This window comes from Vombatus ursinus, unplaced genomic scaffold (genome assembly GCF_900497805.2).
Source record: "Vombatus ursinus unplaced genomic scaffold, bare-nosed wombat genome assembly UNPS02001287.1, whole genome shotgun sequence".
Taxonomy (NCBI): domain Eukaryota; kingdom Metazoa; phylum Chordata; class Mammalia; order Diprotodontia; family Vombatidae; genus Vombatus; species Vombatus ursinus.
The window spans coordinates 6,166,746-6,189,059 of NW_020941065.1; the positions used below are offsets into that span (position 1 = coordinate 6,166,746).

General features: G+C 42.0%; 1 protein-coding gene across 1 annotated transcript in view; it reads right to left on the minus strand.

Annotated features, from left to right (window-relative positions):
• Positions 1 to 22,314, minus strand: part of KSR2 (kinase suppressor of ras 2) — a 587,027-nt gene that overhangs the window by 149,146 nt on the left and 415,567 nt on the right. Inside the window, exon 7 of the mRNA XM_027865383.1 lies at positions 13,011 to 13,094. Coding sequence (XP_027721184.1) covers positions 13,011 to 13,094 — 84 coding nt within the window. The remainder of the gene's footprint in view (positions 1 to 13,010; positions 13,095 to 22,314) is intronic.

A 22,314-nucleotide genomic window follows, 5' to 3' on the forward strand; every position in this document is an offset into this window, starting at 1 on the left:
TTGACCACTTGTAACTTTGGGACCAACTGAGTAGGGAATGGCTTTTCTTAAGGATATAAGGTTCTCGAAAAAACTGATTTCATTTTTGTCTTTCTAACCCCAGACTCATCTCAGTGTCTTATTAGAGGGTGTGGAGGGATGTGTGGGAGGGAAGAAAGGAGCTTATATCCAATAAATCTCTGGCAAAATCCAACAAAATGTCTATTGAATTTCAATGATAACAATAACAGCTATGCTTTCTATAGAGCTTTAAGGTTTGTGAAGCACTTTGCTCGACCTTCACAGCAACCTTGGGAAGTAAGTGCTATTATTATTCCCACTTTATAGATGAGAAAACTAAGGCTAAAGAGACTAAGAAATTTGTCCAGAGTCACCGAGCTAGTAAGTATTTGAGGTATGATTTGAATTCTGGTCTTCCTCACTCCAAATCCAGCACTCTATCCACCATACCATCGAACTACCTCCAAATTTTTAGAAAACTGACTGATGATTTGGAAGAGTTCTTCCTTGGGATTGATCACAGTCCCTAAATGCTTAGGCTAAGGAATGACATCTTCTCCCTCCACTCCCTCCAACCATCCCTGATACTTTCTTCACTTGCTCCTTTGGAGAGTTACAGAAATTCAAGGGCTATGGAATGGAAATTGCCAAATCCCATAGTCTTCTTCACTTTGGAGTCATCAAACTGCCCCTTGAACTCAATATGCTATTTCCCACCTCCATGCCTTTGACTAGGCTATCACGTAATTTCAGTCAATTGAGCCTGTCAACAAGCATTTACCAAGGGCCTACTATGTGCCAGGCACTGCGCAAAGAACTGGGGAAACAAAGAATAAATGGAAATAATCCGTGGTCTCAGGAAGCTTACATTCTTTCAGGGAAAGTAAGTACACACACACACGCACACACACACACACACATATATATATTTATATACGAGAGAGAGAGAGAATATGAGAATACAAGAATACATATTGGGGGAGAAGGATGAGATTAGCGAGGGGGAATCAGAAAATGTTTCATATAAAAGATGATGCTTGAGTTGAACCTTAAAGGAAACCAGGAATTCTAAGGGGCAGACATAAGGAAGGAAAGCATTCCAGGCATAGGGTACAGCTAGGACAAAAGCATGAAGATGGGAGATGAAGGGTCCCATGTGAGAAATAGAGACAGAGCAATCTGGTTAGACTGTACAGTGCATAAAAAAGGATGGCTATATAATGAGGCTGGAAAACTAGGTGGGGCGAGGTTGTCTTGAAATGATAAACAGAAGAGTCTGCATTTGACCTGAGGTAACTGGGAATCATAGAAGTTTACAGGAAGCACCCAGAACAAATGACATGGCAAGATGCATAAGCTTGTTAAGGTCATGAATCCTAATTCTTCTTTTTCTATGTCTCTTCAGTACATAGTACAAGGTCTTGATCATAAGTAAAGACTTTGTAAATGCTTGTGGAATTGGATTGGATTAAGATTTTAAAATGAGGCATTTTACAACGGGGATTTTTAACTTATTATCCTAGTTGGGAATTTTTGTCTCGTCAATTGCAGCTCTCCATGAAAGTCAAGACATCACCCTTGTGACATTGTTGGTCATCTTTGAGAATGAGGGATGAATGACAACAACAACAACGATAGTTTGTCTCATCATTTAACCCAGACTTCATAAATACAGCTGATGCTTTCACCCACCCCTCTCCTCCACTCCCAAGCCTTCCATATGTTTCTGAAGGAGAATGGCTCACAATCCCTTGGTCTTCCCTGGCAACTCAGTGAGACCTAGACTGACCTTAAATATAGAAATATAGGGGGGAGGGATAGGGACAACTCAGTGAGACCTAGACTGACCTTAAATATAGAAATATAGGGGGGAGGGATAAGTCAGACATCTGGCGTAAGCCAAGCCTTTCAAATCTATCAGCCCAATTACATGTGTTTACTCCTAGGGTAATGAGCCTCAGAAAGAGATGCTCAAAGACTCATTTGATATTAGAGATTCCCTCCAGCTTTCCTAAGGCAGAGCTGAGCCAGCACTCTGTTGGCATTCTTAGCCCTGGGGGAATAGAGGCACTTGTCAGAATGTTTGAGTCTCCATTCTATTTTCTAGTTTAAAGTTTCCTGAATCTAGTGGTTGTGACTAGCTCAGGGCTACCAACAATGGATTTGCTGGTGAGCCCATGAGGCTTCTCATAATCTGCTCTATTAACAGTAGAAAGAGCACTGGCATTGGAGTAGAGGAGGACCTGAGTGCAGGTTTTAGTTCTGTATGACCTTGGATAAATTATTTCATCCTTCTGGGAATGAGTTTTCTCCTGTGCTGCATAAGGGTGTTAGACAAGATGGTCTCTTTGGACCCTTCCAGCCCTAGACCTAGGAGCTTTGGAATTCTCCCTGCTATTACAGCAATCCCTGGGACCATCCACAATTGATCAATCAACAAGTATTTATTCTGTATTAGGCACTGTGGATATAAAAACAAAAATGAAATAGTCCTTGCCCTCAGGAAGTTTACATTCTATTGGGGGGAAAATGTGTGCATGGACAGACAGGAAAAAAATAGAAAAGAGAGAGAGAGAGAGAGAGAGAGAGAGAGAGAGAGAGAGAGAGAGAGAGAGGATATGGCATAAAGTGATGAGAAAGGAGGAAAACACTCAAAGTTGGGAATACAATACAGAAGATGGAGCTTGAATACATGAAGCTGGGAAGCCAGAGGGCTGGACAGGATTCCTCTCAATCCAGCCCAAGGGTGCATTAGCCTCCATGATCTTCATATAGTGCCCATAACTGAGTAACCTCATATCCCTACTGTATGTGACCTAAGCTATTTTGGGAGATGATGCTTATCTTTAAATTGTGATTATACATTTTTGGGGGGAAAGTTTTTTGCAAGATAATTTAAACATAACAAAGACTCCTTGTGTGTAGGCACTGCAGGAAGATACCTCTTCCTCTACTTCCTTCCAGTTTTTATGGTATTTGAAACTTCCTATTAAGACCTTGCTTCAATGTCTATGGAGGGATCTAGGGGTGGCAGCTCAGCTCAGTTCAGCGCAATCTGATAAGTGTTTCTTGAGCACCTTCCACATGCAGGGCACTCTTCTGGGAACTTGGGACACAAAAAAGTCAAATAGCCCCTTCCCTCAAGGAACTTCTAATGTGCTAGAGGTCCCACATTTGATTTTCCATAAAACATTTATGATCTGTGAGTGAAAATAGCACTCTGGATTGAAATCGTCATTTGAAACTCTTACTTTTCGTTCTTGTTTGGTCGGTCTTGAAGCTAAACGTCTAATCATCATCATCATCATCATCATTATCTAGGAGCTAGGGGGCACCATAATACATAGAGTCCTGGACCTAGAGCCAGGAAGATCTAAGTTCAAATCCAGGCTTAGACACTTCCTAGCTATGAGACCCTGAGCAAATCACTTATCCTCTGTTTACCTTAGTTTCCTCATCTGTAAAATGAGGATAATAATAATAACATCTACCTCCCAGGGTTGTTGTGAGAATCAAATGAGATAATATTTGTAAAGTATCTAGAATATAGTAGGTGCTATATAAATGTTAGCTATTATTATTAATAATAATAAAATACTTTAAGTTTACAAAGCACTTTACAAATAATATCATACATTATCTTCCCAACAACTCTCAATTGTAGGTGCTATTATTATGCCCATTTTACAGATGAAAAACATTTCCATGGTATTGTTCTCTTTGCCCCTCCCCATGAAATATAAGTGGAACATAAACTCCATGAAGGTAGGAATTATTTTGTTTCTGCATACCAAGAACTTAAAAATGTGTCTGGTACACAGTAGGTGCTTAATAAGCGCTTGCATTGAATGAATACCATGGAATAAAGAAAAACTGCTCTGGACTGAGGGCCAGGAGACCCAGGCCTACTATTTAGTAGCTCAGTAATCTTTAGCAAGTCACTCACATTGTGTGGGCCTCCATTTCCTCACCTGTGAACTGAAGGGGTTGAGCTAAAAGATGTCTCAGGCTCCTTCAAGCCCCCTTCTGTGCCTCGCCCCAGCCCTCAGGATAGCTCTAACCTGACCACCCACAATAGCAACTGTGCTGGTGCCACTGGAAAAGTTTATCAGCCTCTCCTTCCCCTCACCCCAGCATACTCAATGCCTCCCTGCTAGTTTACCTCAGTGGCTTGAAGATACCCCTAGGAAGGTGGGTTCTGTGCTCTGGGGCAGTGACCTCTCCTTTTTTTGTGACAAAGCGTGGGTCCCACAGAGTAAGCAGGCATGGATAGATGCAGTTCACATTACATGTGGCTTTTCTGCCAAGCCCTCTCCTTTTCCAAACTTCCTAATCATTATGTAGTACATACCCAGCCCTCTGGTCACCTAGGCTTTCAATCCCAATGTCCTCAGCTCCTCACTTTCACTCTTCCCACAAGTCCAATCAGCTGCCAAATCTTGTAGTTTCTACCTTCACAACATTCCTTGTATCTGTCCCTTCTCACCAACCCCATAGCTTCCATTCCACTTGGGGCCCTGATCACCTCTTGCCTGTACTACTGAAAGTCTTCCAGTTGGTATCCCTTTGTCACACTAGGTGGTTCAGGAGATACAGTGTTCTGGCCTGGAGTCAGGAGGATCTGAGTTCAAATGTGGTTGCAGACACTTCCTAGCTGTATGACCCTCCCACAGTCAGTAAGCGTCTGAGGCCTGATTTGAACTCAGAAAGATGAGCCTGACTCCAGGCCCAGTGCTCTATCCACTATGGTGCCACCTAGCTGCCCCGCTTGACCCATAGTAAGTGTTTAATAGATGCTTGTTGATTGATTAGTTGATATGTAAAGCACTTTGAAAGCCTTAAAATGCTATTAAGTGTTATTATTATTGCTATTATATCTACTACTACTATTATTGTTATTACTCTGTGATTGTTGACTCTAAGTATTATAGAAACTGACATAGATCTGTGCATGTAAAAGGTGCTCAATCACAATGAGGGCATCATGCCCTCAAGAAAATATTCACCAGGACTGTGGTATGATGCAAAGCAGCTTGACTGAAAGAAAACCAGTATTAATTCATTAAAGTAGAAAGCTTCCTACCAGAAGACCTGGGTCTGATATTCAGGGGAATGGAAACAGATAAGATCAGCCCCAGGACCACAGTTAATTTCCAGGCTTCTAAGAATGTGTTAAGAGTGACTAGGGATTAGAAGCAGAAAACTCATGGGCCAATGTGTTTCTGCAGACAAGTTAAGCCATAACCAGAAGACTGACTTCCCTAGAAATTGCTGCTCTGTTCCAGGGTTTATCTTTTCACTGACTATTTCTGACCGCACAGGCTATGTGACCTTGGACAAGTACTTTAACTTCTTATGCCCTCAGGCAAGTCTCTAAGGGTCTGAATTGCAGAGAAGGTGCCAACCTGCACTGGGAAAGGGAGTTGCCTCTACCAATGAAATCAGACATCCAGTCTCTATCCCTGCCTCTCTTAACTGCTTAACAATTGGACTGTCTAGGGCAGGGGGAAGGGTGGAGAGAAGGCGGACTTGAGAAAATCTTTAAATTTTTGCAAACTTCCAATAAAAGCTAGAGGAGAGCCCTGCAGTCTCAGAGAGCCTTGTATCATCAGTGCCAAGTATGTAGTAGGCATTCGATAAATGTTCATTGTATTGAACTGAATCTGTTTAAGAGACTGGGAGATAGTTAGCCTGGAGAAGAAAAGACTGAGGGTGTGTGAGCTGACCACTATCTTCAGTTTTCTTTAAGGCTGTCTTCTGGTAGAGAGATTAGTTTTGCTCTACTTTGCTCCACAGGGCCAAATCAGAAGGAGTGGAGGAGCAGATTTAATGAGGCTGATTTAGGCTTGGAGTCAGGAAGGGAAAAAGGAAACAAACCGAAGACATCTTAACAATGAGAGCTGTCCATGAGGAAGGTGCTAGTGGGTTTCTCCTCCTCTCCTTGAAGGTCTTTAAGCAGACTGCTTTTTGGGTGCATTGAATAGGGGATAGCCATGGAGGTCATGCCCAACTCTAAAATTCAGCAATCCTGTGAAGGCTGACTTGGAGTCAGATAACTTTGGATTCAAGCTCCAGTTTCCACACTTAACTAGCTAGACTGGGCAAACCCTTTTATGTTTTTGAAATTCAGTTTCCTCTTCTGGGAATTGGGATGATTATACTTCATGGTGCCAAATGAAGATAGTTCATAGGATCATAGGTAGGCTGAGGTTGTAGGGACCCCAGAGTTCATCAAGATGGACTTCTCCAACTTAGAGACAAGGAAACTGAATCCAAGAGATGTGAAGTGACTTGCCCACCATCACATAGGCAGTAAAACTGCAGACATAATTCAAATTCTACGGTTCCAAATCCATCACCTTTTCCACTGCAGTAGGCTGTCTCCTCTTAAATTCTTTGAGGGCAGGAGATATTGTTTTGTGGTGTTTTTGTTTTTGCTGGTTCCCCACTGCCTAGCATAGAGCCCAGCACGTAGCAGGTCCTTAATAGAGCTTGTTGAATTAATTCCTTTTCCCAAAAGGCATAAAGCAGGTTCTAAGTCCCACCACAGAATGTCTTGTAAACAGGAGATCATTCCAAGCCAGATGATGGGTAAAAATAGGACGCAGTTAAATGTTAATAACCCAGCTGCATTTCCGGCTGATTCCTTGCCCCATCTCCAGGAAAGAGCAAAGTGGTTCCGAGAGAGTATCATTTCCATAAAGCAAAGGGCACCAGAAAGCCCAGTCCTGTATTGTTCTGCAGGGAGCATCTACTCCAGCAGTTGGCTAACTGCTCCCCCATACCCTCTCCTTCGTCCTTCGCCCCCCCCAACCCTAGTCTCTCAGAAGTTATTTTGATTGGCAATCCACTCTGTATAAGAAAGAATCGACTGAAGACTAGAGAGTCATTTGGAGATGGAGGAGGGGGCAGGGTGATGATAAGGAAAGAGTGATTGAGGGCCAGCAAAGTCATCAAGGAAAGAAAACTTCAGACAGCTGCAAATACAGTTATCAGACACCCCAAGGAATTGTGCTGACACTTCCACCATGGGCAGTTAAAATCCCATCTCCAAACATCAGTGGACGTATTACATGAAATGGCAAGGTTTCGATAACTGTAAATTGCTTTCCCGGCCCTAATTTCCTATTAATTCATTAATCTCTCCATTCAAGCGGCCAACAAGACAGCTGATGATAATTCCAGAGGAAATGGGCTTAAAATGCAGCAGGAGGGAATGAGGTTAGACAGAATGAAAAGGGAAAGCTTCCTGGCTTCTTGGGGAGATGAGGCCCCAGAATGGGTTGGTGTCTGCTGAATCATCTCTGGAGAATTTCTAGAATAGACAAGCTTAGAAGCACTGAGGGTTTACTGCCCTGCCCCACCCCCATCTGAAACCATCTTAGCTCAGCAAACACCAAACAGGCACGTATTCAACCTCCCTTCTTTAGCTCTGGCTCAGGACTTGAGTTCAAATCCTGTTTCTGATGCTCACTACCTGTGAGGCCAAGGTTGCTAACAATGAGAGCTGCCCCAAAGAGGAATGGGGAAGTAGTGGTTTTCCTCTATTGCAGATCCTTAAGCAAAGATGGGATGGCCTCTTGTGGGTGTGCTGTAGAGGGGATGCTTGTCCAGGTGTGAGTCGAACCATGTGGTCCCAACTGAAAGATCACGTGATTCTGTGGATGCATTGCAGGTAATTAAAGAAATATAAAGATCTGACTAGAACCAGGAAAATCAGGGCTCATATCCCACCTGACACTTACTAGCTGTATGATCCTGGGCAATCTCATTGCCTCTCAACCTCATTTCCTTCATCTATAGAATGGGAATAGCATAATACTCGGAGCACCTACCTCACAGGGTTGTGGAGGAGTCTCCAATGAGATGATATCTGGGAAATGCTTTACAAATCTAAACGTTTGATATTAATGTCAGTTATCATTGGCATTTTGTTCAATGGAGCTTAGAAAGAAACAGTGTTGGGATAAGTAATTATTCTCCTAACATTCTTTTATGGGTTTTTTGGGATTATTTTATAGGTAGAAAAAAAAAACAACTTCTGTTTGTAATGAGAAAAAGTATTAAGGCATGAGCTCCTGCCTCTGACACATACTTGCCATTTGAGCTTGGGTGAGTCACTTAGCTCTTACTGAATGTTTTCTCTAAGAATCAGTTGCAGAGAAAAGTTTCTTCTTTCTAGAGATCCACACAGTCCCTGTTCCTATTGCCATGGAGGCTCATCATCATCTTCATTTTTTTCTCTAACTGCCTAAAGAGGTAGTACAGCAGATAGATCAATTGCAGTTATGAAGCCAGCCTCAGACACTAGCTATGTGACCTTGGTCAAGTCATTTAACCCCTGTTCACCTCAGTTTCTTTATACTTAAAAAGGAGATATTAATGGTACCTACCTCCAAGGGTTGTTTGTGAAGATCAAATGAGGCAATGTTTTTAAAGCACTGTACAAATCTTAAAACACTACATAAATGTTAGCTGCTGCTGCTGCTACTTCTACTATAGCAATGTGGTCAGATTGTAAACTCACAGAAGTCAGGAATCAGGTTTATCTATATCCTTGACAAAGCACCTGTCAGAGCCTGGGGTTAGGTAGGAAAGCTGGGAAGGAGAGAAAAAAGGGGGAGGGGCAGAAAAGGGAGAGAGGAAGAGACAGAGATAGGAGAGATAGTTAAAGAGAAGAGGGAAAAGAAACCTCAAGAAAAATGAGAGGAAAGGGAGACAGGGAAAAAGAAAAGAGTAGACTGAAAGATGGACAGAGAAGAGATAGATACACTAAGAAAAAGTATGTAACAACAGAGACAAAAGTGAGAGGGAGAAGACAGGCAAAAAGAGAAGCAGAGAGGCTGAGACAGAGAGGCAGAAAGGGGGAGAGAGGAGATAATGGGGAGAGGAACAGAGAGAGGCAAAGACAGAGGCAAAAAGAGGGGGAGAGACAAGGGAAAGAGAGACACAGTGAGGCAGAAACACAGAGATAGGCACAAAGAGGGAGAGAGGAGAGAAGGAATGAGATGGTGGCATAGAGACAGAGACAGAGAATAAAATTGCTCTTTAAAAAAGCCCTAACTTTATTGATTTATTTTGTTTTTGTGACAAATGGTTTTTTGCTGCTGCTGCTGCTGCTGCTGTGATATAAGGGCATTTTTCAAAATGTGCACTTGTGTTTTGCATAAAATTTGCTTGTAAATGAATGTACCTGCATACCTAAACCATGCATGCGATTTTCAGGGTCCAATTGGACAGATTAGAGGGATTAAACGTTCAGAGGAGCTCCTGAGGGAGGCACTAGGACCAAGTGACAGGAGTTACAGGGAAGAAGGTTGAGGCAAATTTTAAAAGGGAAAATACTCTAACAATATGAGCTGTCCAAAAGTGGAAGGGATAACAGTCATAGCTGGCCAATGGCCATTTAAAGGTGGCAGAGTACTTTATGTTTATGATGTTCTCATTGAGTCTTGCAACCACTTTGTGCCTAGGATACTGCAGTTATTATTCTCCCTTTTACAGTTGGGGAAACCAAAGCCCAGTTAGTTCCTCCTTCAAATCATTTTGTCTTTATTTTGTACATATCCAATATTCATTTATCTATGAACATAGTATATGCTCTCTCCCCTTCCCTTCTCGCAATTTAATTTCCTTAAGAACAAGTACCATCTCATTGTTTTTGTATCCCCAACACTTAGGACAGTAACTGGCAAATAGTAGGTGTTGAATAAAAATTTATTTATTGACAAATGATGTCACATACTCCAATGCCTCCCTCTAGCCACACTCCTTTTCTCTTGGCTACTATTTCCGTACATAGAGGTATAAGCATAGATCACAGATCTCCAGCTGGAAGGGACCCCAGAGACTATCTAGTCCAATTCCCCTCATTTTGCAGATAAAGAAACTGAGGCCTAGAAAAGCTAAGTGACTTCACCAAGGTCACACATGTCATGGACATCAGAGTGACCCTAGATTCCCTGACTCCAGAGCTAGCATTTTTTCCTGCTGTAACCCAATTTCTCTTCCTCTCTCTGTCTCGGATTCCTCTATCCCTCCTCTAAACTACTGCCTTTCCTTAAAACTTGCCTATTTCCTTCTGGAACACAGGGGAGAAGGGAGCCTGAGTTAGTGGTACTGAGAATCTAAGTTCTTGGGTTTCAGCCTCATTGCCTTTCCCCCAGCTGCTTGCCTGTCACCTAATTACCTGTCTTCAAAGGAAGCCTCTCTGCAGGTGAGAGGATGTGAAGGTTGCCATTTTCCCCTTCCAAAAGTACATGATGTGACTAGACATGGATTAAAAAAGCCACTTTTGACTCAGCCATGCCTGCAAGAGGAAATTAAGAAGCCTATGACTGGACCCGATTAATGTTGGTTTGTAGGCAAGAAAACCATGGACAAACTCCCTGACCTCCTTACCTGCAGAGTCCAGAATGGTCAAGGATCCCAGGGAACAAGCAGTTTCAGTAATGTTAATGCCTTCTAATTATCTCCCGATTTGGCTACAGAGCACTTAAAGTCATTAAGACTTTAGCTAATTAATTCATTTGGTTCCTGGGAGGGATGGAAGGGACTTCAGCCCACAGGTAAGAAAGAAGAGGAACTAGGGAGAAGGCAAATTAGCCTGACTGCTATCGGTTCTGCCTGGTTGGGCCAACCAGTGGTTTTTCTAAGCTTCCATAGCTGGACCAGTTGAAGGAGATCCACAGAGAAAGTATGGGAAAACAGAGGAGAAGGGAAGAAACAGAATGAAAGGAGAATGGACCAGGGGGGTGATTCTACATATTGACCTGAAGGGAATATCACAGGAACACAGATATGGGGATTGAAGTTAGCTCAAAAGTTCATTTTACCGATAGAGAAATTGAGGCCCAAGGAGGGTAAGTGATTTGCCCAAAGTCACACAGGTAATAAGTTCACAGATTCATGGATTTTGAGCTGTACCTGAATGGACTTATCTAGTCCAAACATTTCATATTACAGATGAGGAAGCTGAGGCCTAGAGTGGTGAAGTGGCTTATTTATATCACACACACATATTAAGTGGCCGAGCCAGGATTCAACCTCAACCACAAATCCAACACGGTACTACACTGCCGCCCAACATGTCACGTAAATGACGTGCAAATCATGCCACGTCAATGAAGTGCAAATTAGTTTGAAGTTGTTCTTGGGATCAAAGATTTACAACTCCAAGGGACCTCAGAGTCCATCTATTTCAGTCCCTTTATTATTGCAAATGAAGAAAATAAGTCTCTGGGAGGTTCTGAGATGTGCCCAAGGTCACTCAGGTAGGAAATAGCAGAATTGAAATTTGAACCCAGGTCCTCTCAGGCCAAAGTCACAGCCTTTTTATCAGACCAAGATGGGACCCAAGAGGCCATCTAATCCAACCCCTTTAATTTACTGGTGAGGAAGCTGAGGGTCATGCAGGAAATAAGTATAGGAGCCAGCATTTGACTTGATGACTTCTCAATCCCTTCCACCCTTAGATCTATGATTCCATAACTAGAACTCATGCCTTCTGACTCCAAAGACAGCATTTTTTCTGTAAAACTGTAGTCAAAAATATCTCTATTTTAGCTCTAATCCCTTAACTAGGTGAAAACATGACCCAGTCAATTTATCAAAAGGACTTATACTAAGCTGGAAAAAGCCTTTGAACTAAACTGATGTTTGCACAAGGATCTAATTCAAATGGGCCAAGGAAACTTGATCATGGCTTAGGAACTATCTATAAATTATCAATGAGCAGAGGAGAGGGGATTTGAGAAATTTCAATGACCATGAAGGTCTAATAGAACCTCTTGAAAAGGAATCACCTGGGGGGAGGAGAGGCATCTTCACCTTTAGCTAGGTTTCCTTCCCTCTCTCCATCTTTGATGAGAGGAAAACTTTCCAGGATCAGTGTCAACAGAATATTGGATTTCCCAACTTCCCCTCAGTGTCCTAACAGTGTCCCTGGATCAGCCAGAAGCAGTGTCTGAATCAGAAGCCAAGGAGAGATGGATGCATATTGACCACACTTAAAGGGAAGTTCTGAAAACCCCAACAAATGGTAGAAAAAGACTTCTAGCACCTAGAAGGTGTGAGTCATCTCTCTGAAACATCTATATTCTAAACTTGAGTATACCTACAAATATATTTACATATACTTGTAAGAAAGTGTATCATATACTTATAGAGAAAATGTTTTCCAAATCTCCTGTGCCACCTTAGTAAATACCTCCCTTCTATAAGCTACTTAAATCTGCCTGACTAAATGATTCTCAACTAATAATCTTGTAGAGAGGAAGCACATTGATGGGGGCTTGAGCCAATGGTATTGAGGCCATCTTTGAAGCTTGAGGGGGAGATGTACCTAGCCAAACTTGGGGACCTGATTTGTCAATGGAAGTGGGAGTTGGGAAAAGGATCCTTGGAGCTTCTATGTTTTCCATTTCTATAAAAGAGAAGTTTGAAAAAAAATTTTTTAAGTCAACCTCATGGACAGAACCAATATGGAAGGCCATGTAATGGTAACTGTGCTCAGCCGTGGCAGGGGAGTGTAATATGCTACTCTAGTACCTATATTTAGTATGTTGTTACACTAAAATCTTCCAATTCAGGAAGTATTTTGTTACTTTAGGGCAGGGGTGGGGAACCTGTGGCTTCGAGGCCATATGTGGCCCTCTAGGTCCTCAAGTGTGGCCCTTTGACTGAATCCAAACTTCACAGAACAAATCCCCTTAACAAAAAAAGAATTTGTTCTGTAAAACTTGGACTCAGTCAAAAGGCTGCACTGGACCTAGAAGACCATGAGGCCACAGGTTCCCCAGCCCTGTTTTGGGGGCATTTGAGCAACACTCATTCTTGTTATGTGTACATATATTTGGTCCCAGGATGCACAGGTTCATCTGAGATTCTACTACTGAGTAACAGAAAGATCAGAGACCCTGAGCTTTAGTAAACCAAAGCTTCAAAGCCAAGCTCTGACTCTTCATGACTTCAGGCAACATGACAAGGGACTTTGAATTGTGTATACCTACTTGCAGTTTTTACATTTCAGTCCAAACAACATTCCTTTCCCACAGACAGTGCAAGTCTGAGACATCCAGTACTTGGTGGAAAATCTGAAAAAGAAAGAGCCTGAGTTAGGCAACAAATAGAAGGCAATTGATGGAACCTCAAACGTGGACTTGAAATTGAGGGTCATTAAAGAAGACCAACAGAGCCCCAAAGCCAGACAGGTTCTTGGGTGAAAGCCTGCCAATGAATGACAGTTCTAGAGCTTAAAAGGACTTCACAGATGAACCTAATCATTTTACAGATGAGGAAACTGAGGCCCCAATTGATGAAGTGACTTGGGATCAAAAGATCATAGATTTAGAGCTGGAAAGGAGCTCAGAGAAAATTTAGTCCAGTCCCTTCATTTTATGGTAGCATAGTTGAGATTTGAATCCTGGCTATCTGACACCAACTCCAATATTCTTTCCACTGTTTTGTACTGTCATCCATGGTGAGGGTTGGGGGAGGGACTGGCAAATCAAATGACTCAGAATTTTAAAGCTGGAAAAGATCTCGGGGGCCTGACAACAAATTCCCAAAGAGGTTGTTCAGCTTTACTTGATGACCTCCAATGAGGAGAAATCCATTGTGGGCCATGTAGCTTATACCACTTTAGAACTGTGCTAGTTTTAAGGAAATTTTCACTTATATATATACTAAGATCCTATTTCCAATTTTGCTGGGTAAGTACTCATTGATACTTCCCTTCCCAAAAACCATGGAAGGCCAGGTAGTCATTAATTTAGGTCAATCCATTTCTATTAAATGCCTATTATATAAAAACCAGGATGGTAGGTAAGGCAGAAATATGAATCAATCTTTGCCCTCCAGAAGTTGTTTTTTCTAATGGGGATGGGGATGGGGTGAGAATACAACATGCACACTGATAAGTAAATACAAAGAATTTACTATTACAATGTCAGTGGATATCAAGAAGGAGAGAGAACTAATATTAGAGCATCAGGAGAGGTTCCCTGTAGGAGGCGACTCTGAGCTGCATTTTGGGTTTTTTTTTTTAATAATTTTGATTTATTTCATTAAATATTTCCCAGTTACATGTAAAATATTTTTAATATTCATTTTTAAAATTTTGATTTCCAAATTCTTTCCCTCCTTCTTTCCCCCCACTCCTCAAGAAGGCAAGCAATATGATATTGATTACTCATGTGAAGTTATGCAAAGCCTATTTCCATATGAGCCATGTTGCAAAAGAAAAGAAAACACACCAGAAAAAAGAAACATAAAGAAAGCAAAAAAAAAGTATACTTCAATCTACACTCAGAGTTCAGTTCTCTCTCTCTGGAGGTGGATGGCAGTTTTCATTATGAGTCCTTTGGAATTGTCTCGGACCATTGTATTGATCAGAGTCGCTAACTCTTTCACAGTTGATCATAGTTACAACATTGCTGTTACTGTGTGAAATGTTTTCCTGGTTCTGCTCACTTCACTTTGCATCAGTTCATATAAGACTTCCCAGGTTTTTTTGAAATGATCCTGCTTGTCTTCTAGCACAATCATTTACCACAATTTGTTCAGTCATTCCTCAAAGGATGGGCATCCCCTTAGTTTCCAATTCTTTGCCACCACACAAATAAAGAGCTGCTATAAGTATTTTTTGTACATATTATACACCCTTTTCTCTTTTCTTTGATCCTTGAGCTGCATTTTGAAGGAGGCTAGGCATTTTCTCTGAGGTAGAGGTAAGGAGGCAGTGCATTCCAGACATGGAGGACGGCCTATGCAAAGTCACAGAGAAAGACATGGACTCTCATACTCAGGGAACAGCCACTTTGACTGGAGTGTAGACAAGGACGTACAAATTTAACAACTAGCTCCACCACCCCCTCAAAAAAAAAAAGTATGCATGCCGCCTTTTTTAAGTTTAAGATGCATTATTATTAACATTTTATCTATCACTTTCTTAAGTCTAGACAATCAACAATACAACAAATCAAACCCTGATTTTTAGCAATTGCTGATTTCCAAAGGTACAAATGCTTACTCTGAAAATTTAACGATTGGCTCTCAAGAGTCCTTTGAGCTGGCTCCAGCACAGTACTGGGTATGGAATGCATGGAAGGCAGTAATATGAAATGTGGCTGGAAAGATAAGTGGGAGTCTGATTGTGGAAGGCTTTAAATGCCAAATGGATGATTTCTTATTTTATCTCATTGGTAATAGGGAGCCACTGAAGACAGTATAGGAAGGTCATGAGTCGGTCTGATCTGTGTGTTAGGGATTGGATTTAGAAGATGAGTGATCACTAGGGTTGACTCATCCATGCACTAATGGATGAGCTAGCCACTGAGGAAGCCACCTGTAAAACTGGGACATTCAACCTCAGAGTGAAGGTCACAGGATTGTAGTCAGCAGTGTACAAGAGAGGGGCATCAGGGGAAGAGCGGGAAGCAAGAGGCTCGAATTCAATGTCATTGGTTGCTGTTGTTCAATCATTTCAGTCACGTCCGATTTTTTGTGACCCCATTTGGGGTCTTCTTGGCAGAGATACTAGAGTGGTTTATCATTTCCTTCTCTAGCTCATTTTACAGACGAGGAAACTGAGACAAACAGTTGCCCAGGTTCATATAGCTAGTAAGTGTCTGAAGCCAGATTTGAACTCAGAAACATAAGTCGTCCTGACTCCCGATTCATGTCACTGAATCTGAGTTCAAATCCTAGCTCTGCCACTTTTGCTTTGTGGCCTTGGGCTATACACTTAACTTCTCTGGTTTCAGTTTTCACATCGGTAAAAATTGGGATGAAATGACCTCCAAGGTCCTTTCCACCTCTGATAAATCCTACAACACTGAACTTCTGGTCAAAAGAGACCTACTCTTAGTTTCAGTCAACAAACAAGCATTTCTTAAGGGAGACAACAGAGGGCCAAAGAGTCCCTGCCCTCAAGCAGTTGACCTTATGGAGGGACGGACAACCAATAATGGCATAAACAGAGTAGATGGAAGTTCAAATCTATTTCAGTGCTCACCAATAATGTACCTAAACCTCACTAAGCCTCAGTTTCTTCATCTGTAAAATTGGGATAAGAATACCTGCAGGGCCTACTTCACAGGACTAGTTGAGGGAAGTGTTTTCTAAGCCTTAATGAAGTTGCGTAACAACTTCAGCTACAACTTAGAGCTAGAAAGGACCCTCAGAGATCAACTTGTTCAACTTTCTCATTTTACAGGGAACGAAACTGAGGCAGAGAGGAGGGACTTGACATGCCCAAGGTCACACGGGAGAATGAGATTTGAACCAGGGTTTTCTCCACATTAGTCACTTTGCTGTACAGGGGAGCTAGGCGGATAAAACACTGAACCTTGTGAGGAATGCTAACAGTTTGGTTCCCACAGAATTAATAAGAAAACAGGACAGGGGGAGATTAGGTTATTGATTAATTGATTTCTTGGTTTATTGGTTTACACAAATATGTAAACAAGATAAGGGAGTGAATGGGATAATATAGGGTGAAGCCCCCTCAGGGGAATGAACTAACCCGACCTCAGTTACTTTTCATACTTGTGACTGTTGCGAGACTGCACCCAGATGCCTTGCAGCATATTCTGGCTAAACAGGATGTTCCGGTTGTGCAAAGAGACCACTCCCCTCTAACTTCTTTTGAACTTCCTTCCGTTGAAGTTAGAATTCCTCGAATAGATTGTGCCCCTAATATACCCAGCCAATGGGTTGAGGGGAAGGGGGTTAAGGCGGGGACATTGCGGATGTGGTCTATATATTCTGCTTTACCAGACACTCCCTCGCACACCCTGGTTGGAGCCATCTTGAGTGGATGCTGGGTGTGTCCTTTCTCACGAGAAAGCGATAAAACTCCTTTTTGCCTTTCTTAAGAAAAAGTCTCTGATTTGATTATTTTGGGGGTCACAAACACCCCACACAACCTGGAGTTAGGAAGGCCTGAGTGCAAATCTAGCCATAGAGCCTTGGCAAGCCACTTCATCTCTGTTTGCCTCAGTTTCCTCATCTTTAAAATGAGGATAATAATAGCACCTACCTGCCAGGGTTGCTGTGAGGAGATGATATTTGTAAAGTGCTTTCCAAACCCTCACATAAATGCTTATACAAACCTTAAATTAATGCTTGCTAGCTGTCATCATTATTATCTTTAGTAGGTGGCCTCTTCCAGCTCAACCTGACCCTCTCCTTCTTCCCCAGATACTGAGAAGGGAGAAGGAAAGGGAGAAGGAGGGAGAGGGGGAAGTGGGCAGCTCTAGAGCAGAGAAGATGCAGGGGCTAAATGAGTTGCATCCATCTTTCCAGCCACTTGCCTGGGACTGGGCTTCTTTTCCAGGAGACAGGCTGCAGCCAGCAAGGCTGGGAATGGGAAATTTATTGAAAGTTGCCAGGTCAGAGTGAATTTTTGATTTTTATCAGCATCAGATGGAGTTGTATCTAATCTCAGCTGGATCTGAGTTGAAATGAAAGTTGGATGAGATTATATAAATTGGTGCCTGAGCCTATGAAGGGGGAGGGGGGCACTTGGGCTCCTGTGGCTGGAGAGAGGGGGTGAAGTCCTCCCTCTCCTGTGCTCCACTTCCTATAGAAGCTCAAAACAGATACCTAGCTCTCCCCAATTTGGCCTGGAGCAGAGATCTTAACAAATAAATCAGCAAAACAATGCAGATTTGCTAATGAGACTTATGTGCCTAATAAATTGTTTTGATTCACCCCATTCCACTTCAAATAGCTCTAATTTTTAGTGATTTTTTTTTCACTGTTAGTCTCTTTGCAACTGCCTTTTCCCTCCTAGACCAGATACCCTTGAGATGAGGTGATCAGTCGTTATGAATTTCTGGATTTCTACAGTCTGCACCCCAAGGGCGAGCACATCTCTTTCTCCTCTAAGGGGCAAGAGATGGAGTGCCCTTTTGGTTGGCAAGCTTCGGACAGCAGCTGGGAGCTTGGCCCCAAAGGAGGCACTATACTATCACTTTTTGTGTATGAAGTGATTTTAGCTTAAGGGAGGCCATAGGGAAAGTGAGGAGAACCTGAGTTAAAATCTCACCTCAAAAGCTTTCTGTGACCCTGGGCAAATTACTTCATCTGGCTCAGTTTCCTCATAATAATTAAAGCTCCCAACTCCTACGGTTGTTGTGAGGATCAATTCATATAACTTATGTAAAGTGCTATATAAATGCTAGTTATTATCATGTAATTTATATGGTAGCTGCCCAAGTAACAATCAATAAACATTTATTAAGCACTTATTAGGTGCTAAGCACTAGGGACATGAAGACACACGGTCCCTACCCTCAAGAAGCTTATGGTTTAGCCGTGGTAGACAACATGAGCAGATATGCTATATACAAAATATAAGGATAGAGACCAGATTTATTGGGGTAGGGAGCTCAAGGTGAGAAACTTTGTGTGTCAAAGCAATTGGTCATTTTCTCTTCAAGTTACAGTCTTAGAAAGGTGCCTACTTGTGAAATATGTTGTAGTGATGTTCGATCACGAGATTTTCTTGGCAAATATAGCATCTCTTTCTCTAGCTCATTTTTACAGATGAGGAAACTGAGGCAAACAGTTACGTGACTTGCCCAGGGTCACATGGTTAGTGAGAGACCAGATTTGAATTCAGATCTTCCTGACTCCAGTCCCAGTGCTCTATCTACCACCTAGCTGGCCATGTTATAATAGGGATTCTTTTGTGAGTATAGAGACTAAACGGCTGCCTAGGTCTCTTCCAATGCTAAAATGCAGGGATATACAATCCAGCACCCCTCCTCCCTCACACTGTAGGTCTTCCTCCAACTTTTTTGCAAACTCTTTTTTTTCCCCTTTACTGCTCTTCACTGTTTCATGAGACCACATGGCTCCTAATTTCCTACCATGTTGTTCTGATAATCAACTGTTTTCTGCTGCCCCTTGGAAAGATGAGTTGCCACAGAACGTGATGGGAAGAAGAAAATGGTCCTGAAACTAGCAGCATCAGCTTCCAAAGAGGAAGCAAATGGCCATTAGTGGACCACTTCAGGAAAGTCCAGATGGGCTCAAGACCCTGAAATTCCAGAAGGGTGTCAAGTTTAAATTACTGACGCTATCTCAGGAGATAAGAGTAAGGCAGAGGGGATCTAGCCTCATGGGCTGGAAAGGACCTTTAAGGCCACTGAGTCCAACCCCCTTGTTTTATAGATAAGGAAACTGAGGCTGTTGGAAGTGAAGTGACTTATCCAAGGCCACACAGCTATGGATTTAAACCCAAGTCTTCCTGATTCAAGATACCAATTTCTATCCATTACACTACCTAGTTGCCTGGAAGTCAGGAAGATCTGAGTTCTAGTACTGATCCTAGAACCCAAATCTTCATCATATTCTTTCTGTCTCTAGGGCCACATCCTCCCTCTAATTGGAGGGCAGAGACCTCCCTTCACAGAACCTCTATTTAAGGAAGGAGCCCAAGTCAGCAATCCTTCATTTCCCACCTGACTGTACTCTTCTGGACTTCTCCATGCCCCTCCCTCAGGTATTTCCTTCCCCCACTGTCCACTTTCCTTCATTCTTTTGTGTGTAGTCTTCTCCTATTGGATTGTAAACCCCTTGAGGGCACTATCTTTTGCCTTTCTTTATATCCCCAGTGGCTAGCACAATGCCTAGTACACACTAGGTATTTAATAAATATTTGTTGACTATTTTCAGCCATCTTCTTGCAGTGGTGAAGTGTGTGCAACCCTCCCCCAGAGCTCTAGGAATAGCAATCAAAGCAACACTTCCAAAATAGTGCTCCCCTGCCACCATTCTCTTAGATGAGTTGTCTTCCTCTATTAGAATGGAAGCTCTGTGAGGGTAGGGACTAGCTTTACATTTGTATTTGTATATTCAGCAATTAGCATAGTGCCTGGCACATAATGCTATTTCATTCCATTACTATTACTCAAACCTCATGTTCCCCATGATTCTTGGTTACCTTGCCCTCTATAGGTAAGGAGGTCAGGAGGATTGCTTGTAATTTTCTTACCTGTAATAGTTAGAATTGGCTCCAGTTCCTTTGAAACAGCTATGAGTTGGGCAAGTCACTTAACTCAACAGTACTCCAGGCTGCTACAACAAGGTGCTGATCTCCATCTAAGGGAGGGTGTTTCCATACCAGAAGTACCAAACCACAGGAGTGTACAAAAAAAAAAAAATCTCATGTATCCAGTCAGTCAAACACAATGCCAGGCACTGTCCTAAGCACTGGGGAATACAGAAAGAGGCAAAAGATTGCCCCTTCCCTCAAAGAGTTCACAAAAAAAAAATCTCAGAAGCTGCCTGCAAAGAGTACAGACTTGAATCTGGTTCAAGCTCTGTCAACAACCAGCAAACCATTTAACCCCCATGACTTCACTTTCCTGATCTGACAGATGGTAATAATAACATTTGCTTTGCAGATAATTAGGGGCAGCTAGGTGGCACACTAATTAGAACCCTGGGCTTTGAAACAGAAAGACTCAGCTTCGGGAGTTCAAATCTGGCTTCAGATGCTTATTAGTTGTGTGACCCTATGCAAGTCACTTAACCCTATTTATTGTTTGAGGACATCTCAGTTTCCTCATCCTAAAATAAGCTGGAGAAGGAAATGACAAATCACTCCATTATCTTTGCCAAGAAGACACCAAATGGGGTCATGGAGAGTTGGACGTGACTAAAAAATAAATAATTTAACAACAAAGATAATTAAAGTGCTTTGCAAAGTTAGAAGCCTTTTCAAGAACCGGGTAGAGGCATTATTATTGGTGTTAATATGGACCCTCCTTAAAGTCCCAGAATGCATCAGTGCTACACCAAAGATTAGCATGATTAGGAGCCCAGGTGTTATCTATTATAGAACTTTCCCCATTATGCTGATTGGAAGGACTCACTGCTGATATCAAAACTGACTTTCTATTTCCTCTTTATATGTGCATTACTCTTTATATACCTGAGTGGCAACTAGGTGTGATGGGATAGAGAGCTTGCCTCAGAGTCGGAAAGACTTGAGTTCAAGTCACACTTCTGACACCTCTACTGTGCTGTATAACCCTGGGTAAGACACTTAATCCCTCAGTACCTTAGACAACTCCCTAAAACCATAAATTGCAGAGAAGATGCCATCTATGTCGGTAACAATAATAAACACAATAATAGCTAGAATTTATATAACATTTTACAATTTGCAAAGCACTTTACATATCTCAGTTGCCAGAGGGAGTTTCCTCACCAAAGGATCCTGACACTTGGGAAATCTGCAGGTACTGTCAGCTGACCAAGTGATACAACCTAAGGAGCTCTGGGCCATGCCATCTGCCCTGGCACAATGCATTTAGGATGTCAAGGCATTTCCATCCAACCGGCAACTGAATTTTCTTTTCAATGTTGTTTCATCCACTTCTGAGATCTTTTAGGTCATGGACTATCTCAGCTCTTCTATTTGTATCCCCAGGGCTTAAGATATAATAAATGCCTAATAATTTTTTCATTTATTTGTTGGCTCATTTACAAGTTGTTTAAAAACACACCAACAACTTTTATTTACTCCTCTGTGTACATGTTGACTTCTTCCACAGACAGGAAGCTCATTGAGGGCAGGGACTGTTCTGTTTTTTGTCTTTTTTATATCCAACACCCAGCGAGTAGATGGTACATAGAGCTTAATAAATGCTTTTTCATTCATTCATTCATTTGTTCATTCACAAATCTGGCTAAAAACATTTTAGGAGACTGAGGGAATTGAAGGAATTAGGACAGCAAGTTATTAATTGTGGTAATTGAGTGAACCGCACTGACTCCATCTTGTGACTCAATTCTGGAGCTAGCTCAGTTCCCTTTTTTTCAATTATGGGTCTAGTCCAAATTCTGTCTTGAGAAAAGTTTATTCAATTTTGAAATTGAGTGAAAACCTTCTTGCATTGTCTGGATCTAGCCCTGCATGGCTGGGAAGCCGGACTACCTCTACCCCCTGCTTGGAAACCCTTAACTAGCAACCTAGGTCATTCTGGACCAGAAACTCAGATCCAAAGATTGATTGAAGGAGTTTTCTCACAGTTGCACACCTCAAGCAATTGGTATGTCTAATCTGATCTGAAAACTGGCCTTGTACTGATCAATCAGCTATTGTTTCCATGTTCCTTTGTGGGGGGAGGGATGAGACACCTCCTTTTCTGATTTTAGGGAATAGAGCTATTCACTCTCCCTCTCCCAACTTGGAAAGTCCCTAATCTTTCCTTCAATTAGAAATCAGATGACCTAATGTTGTATCATTTCCTCTTAATTTGTTTTATTTGATTAATTGTTTTTAAAGTATAAAAG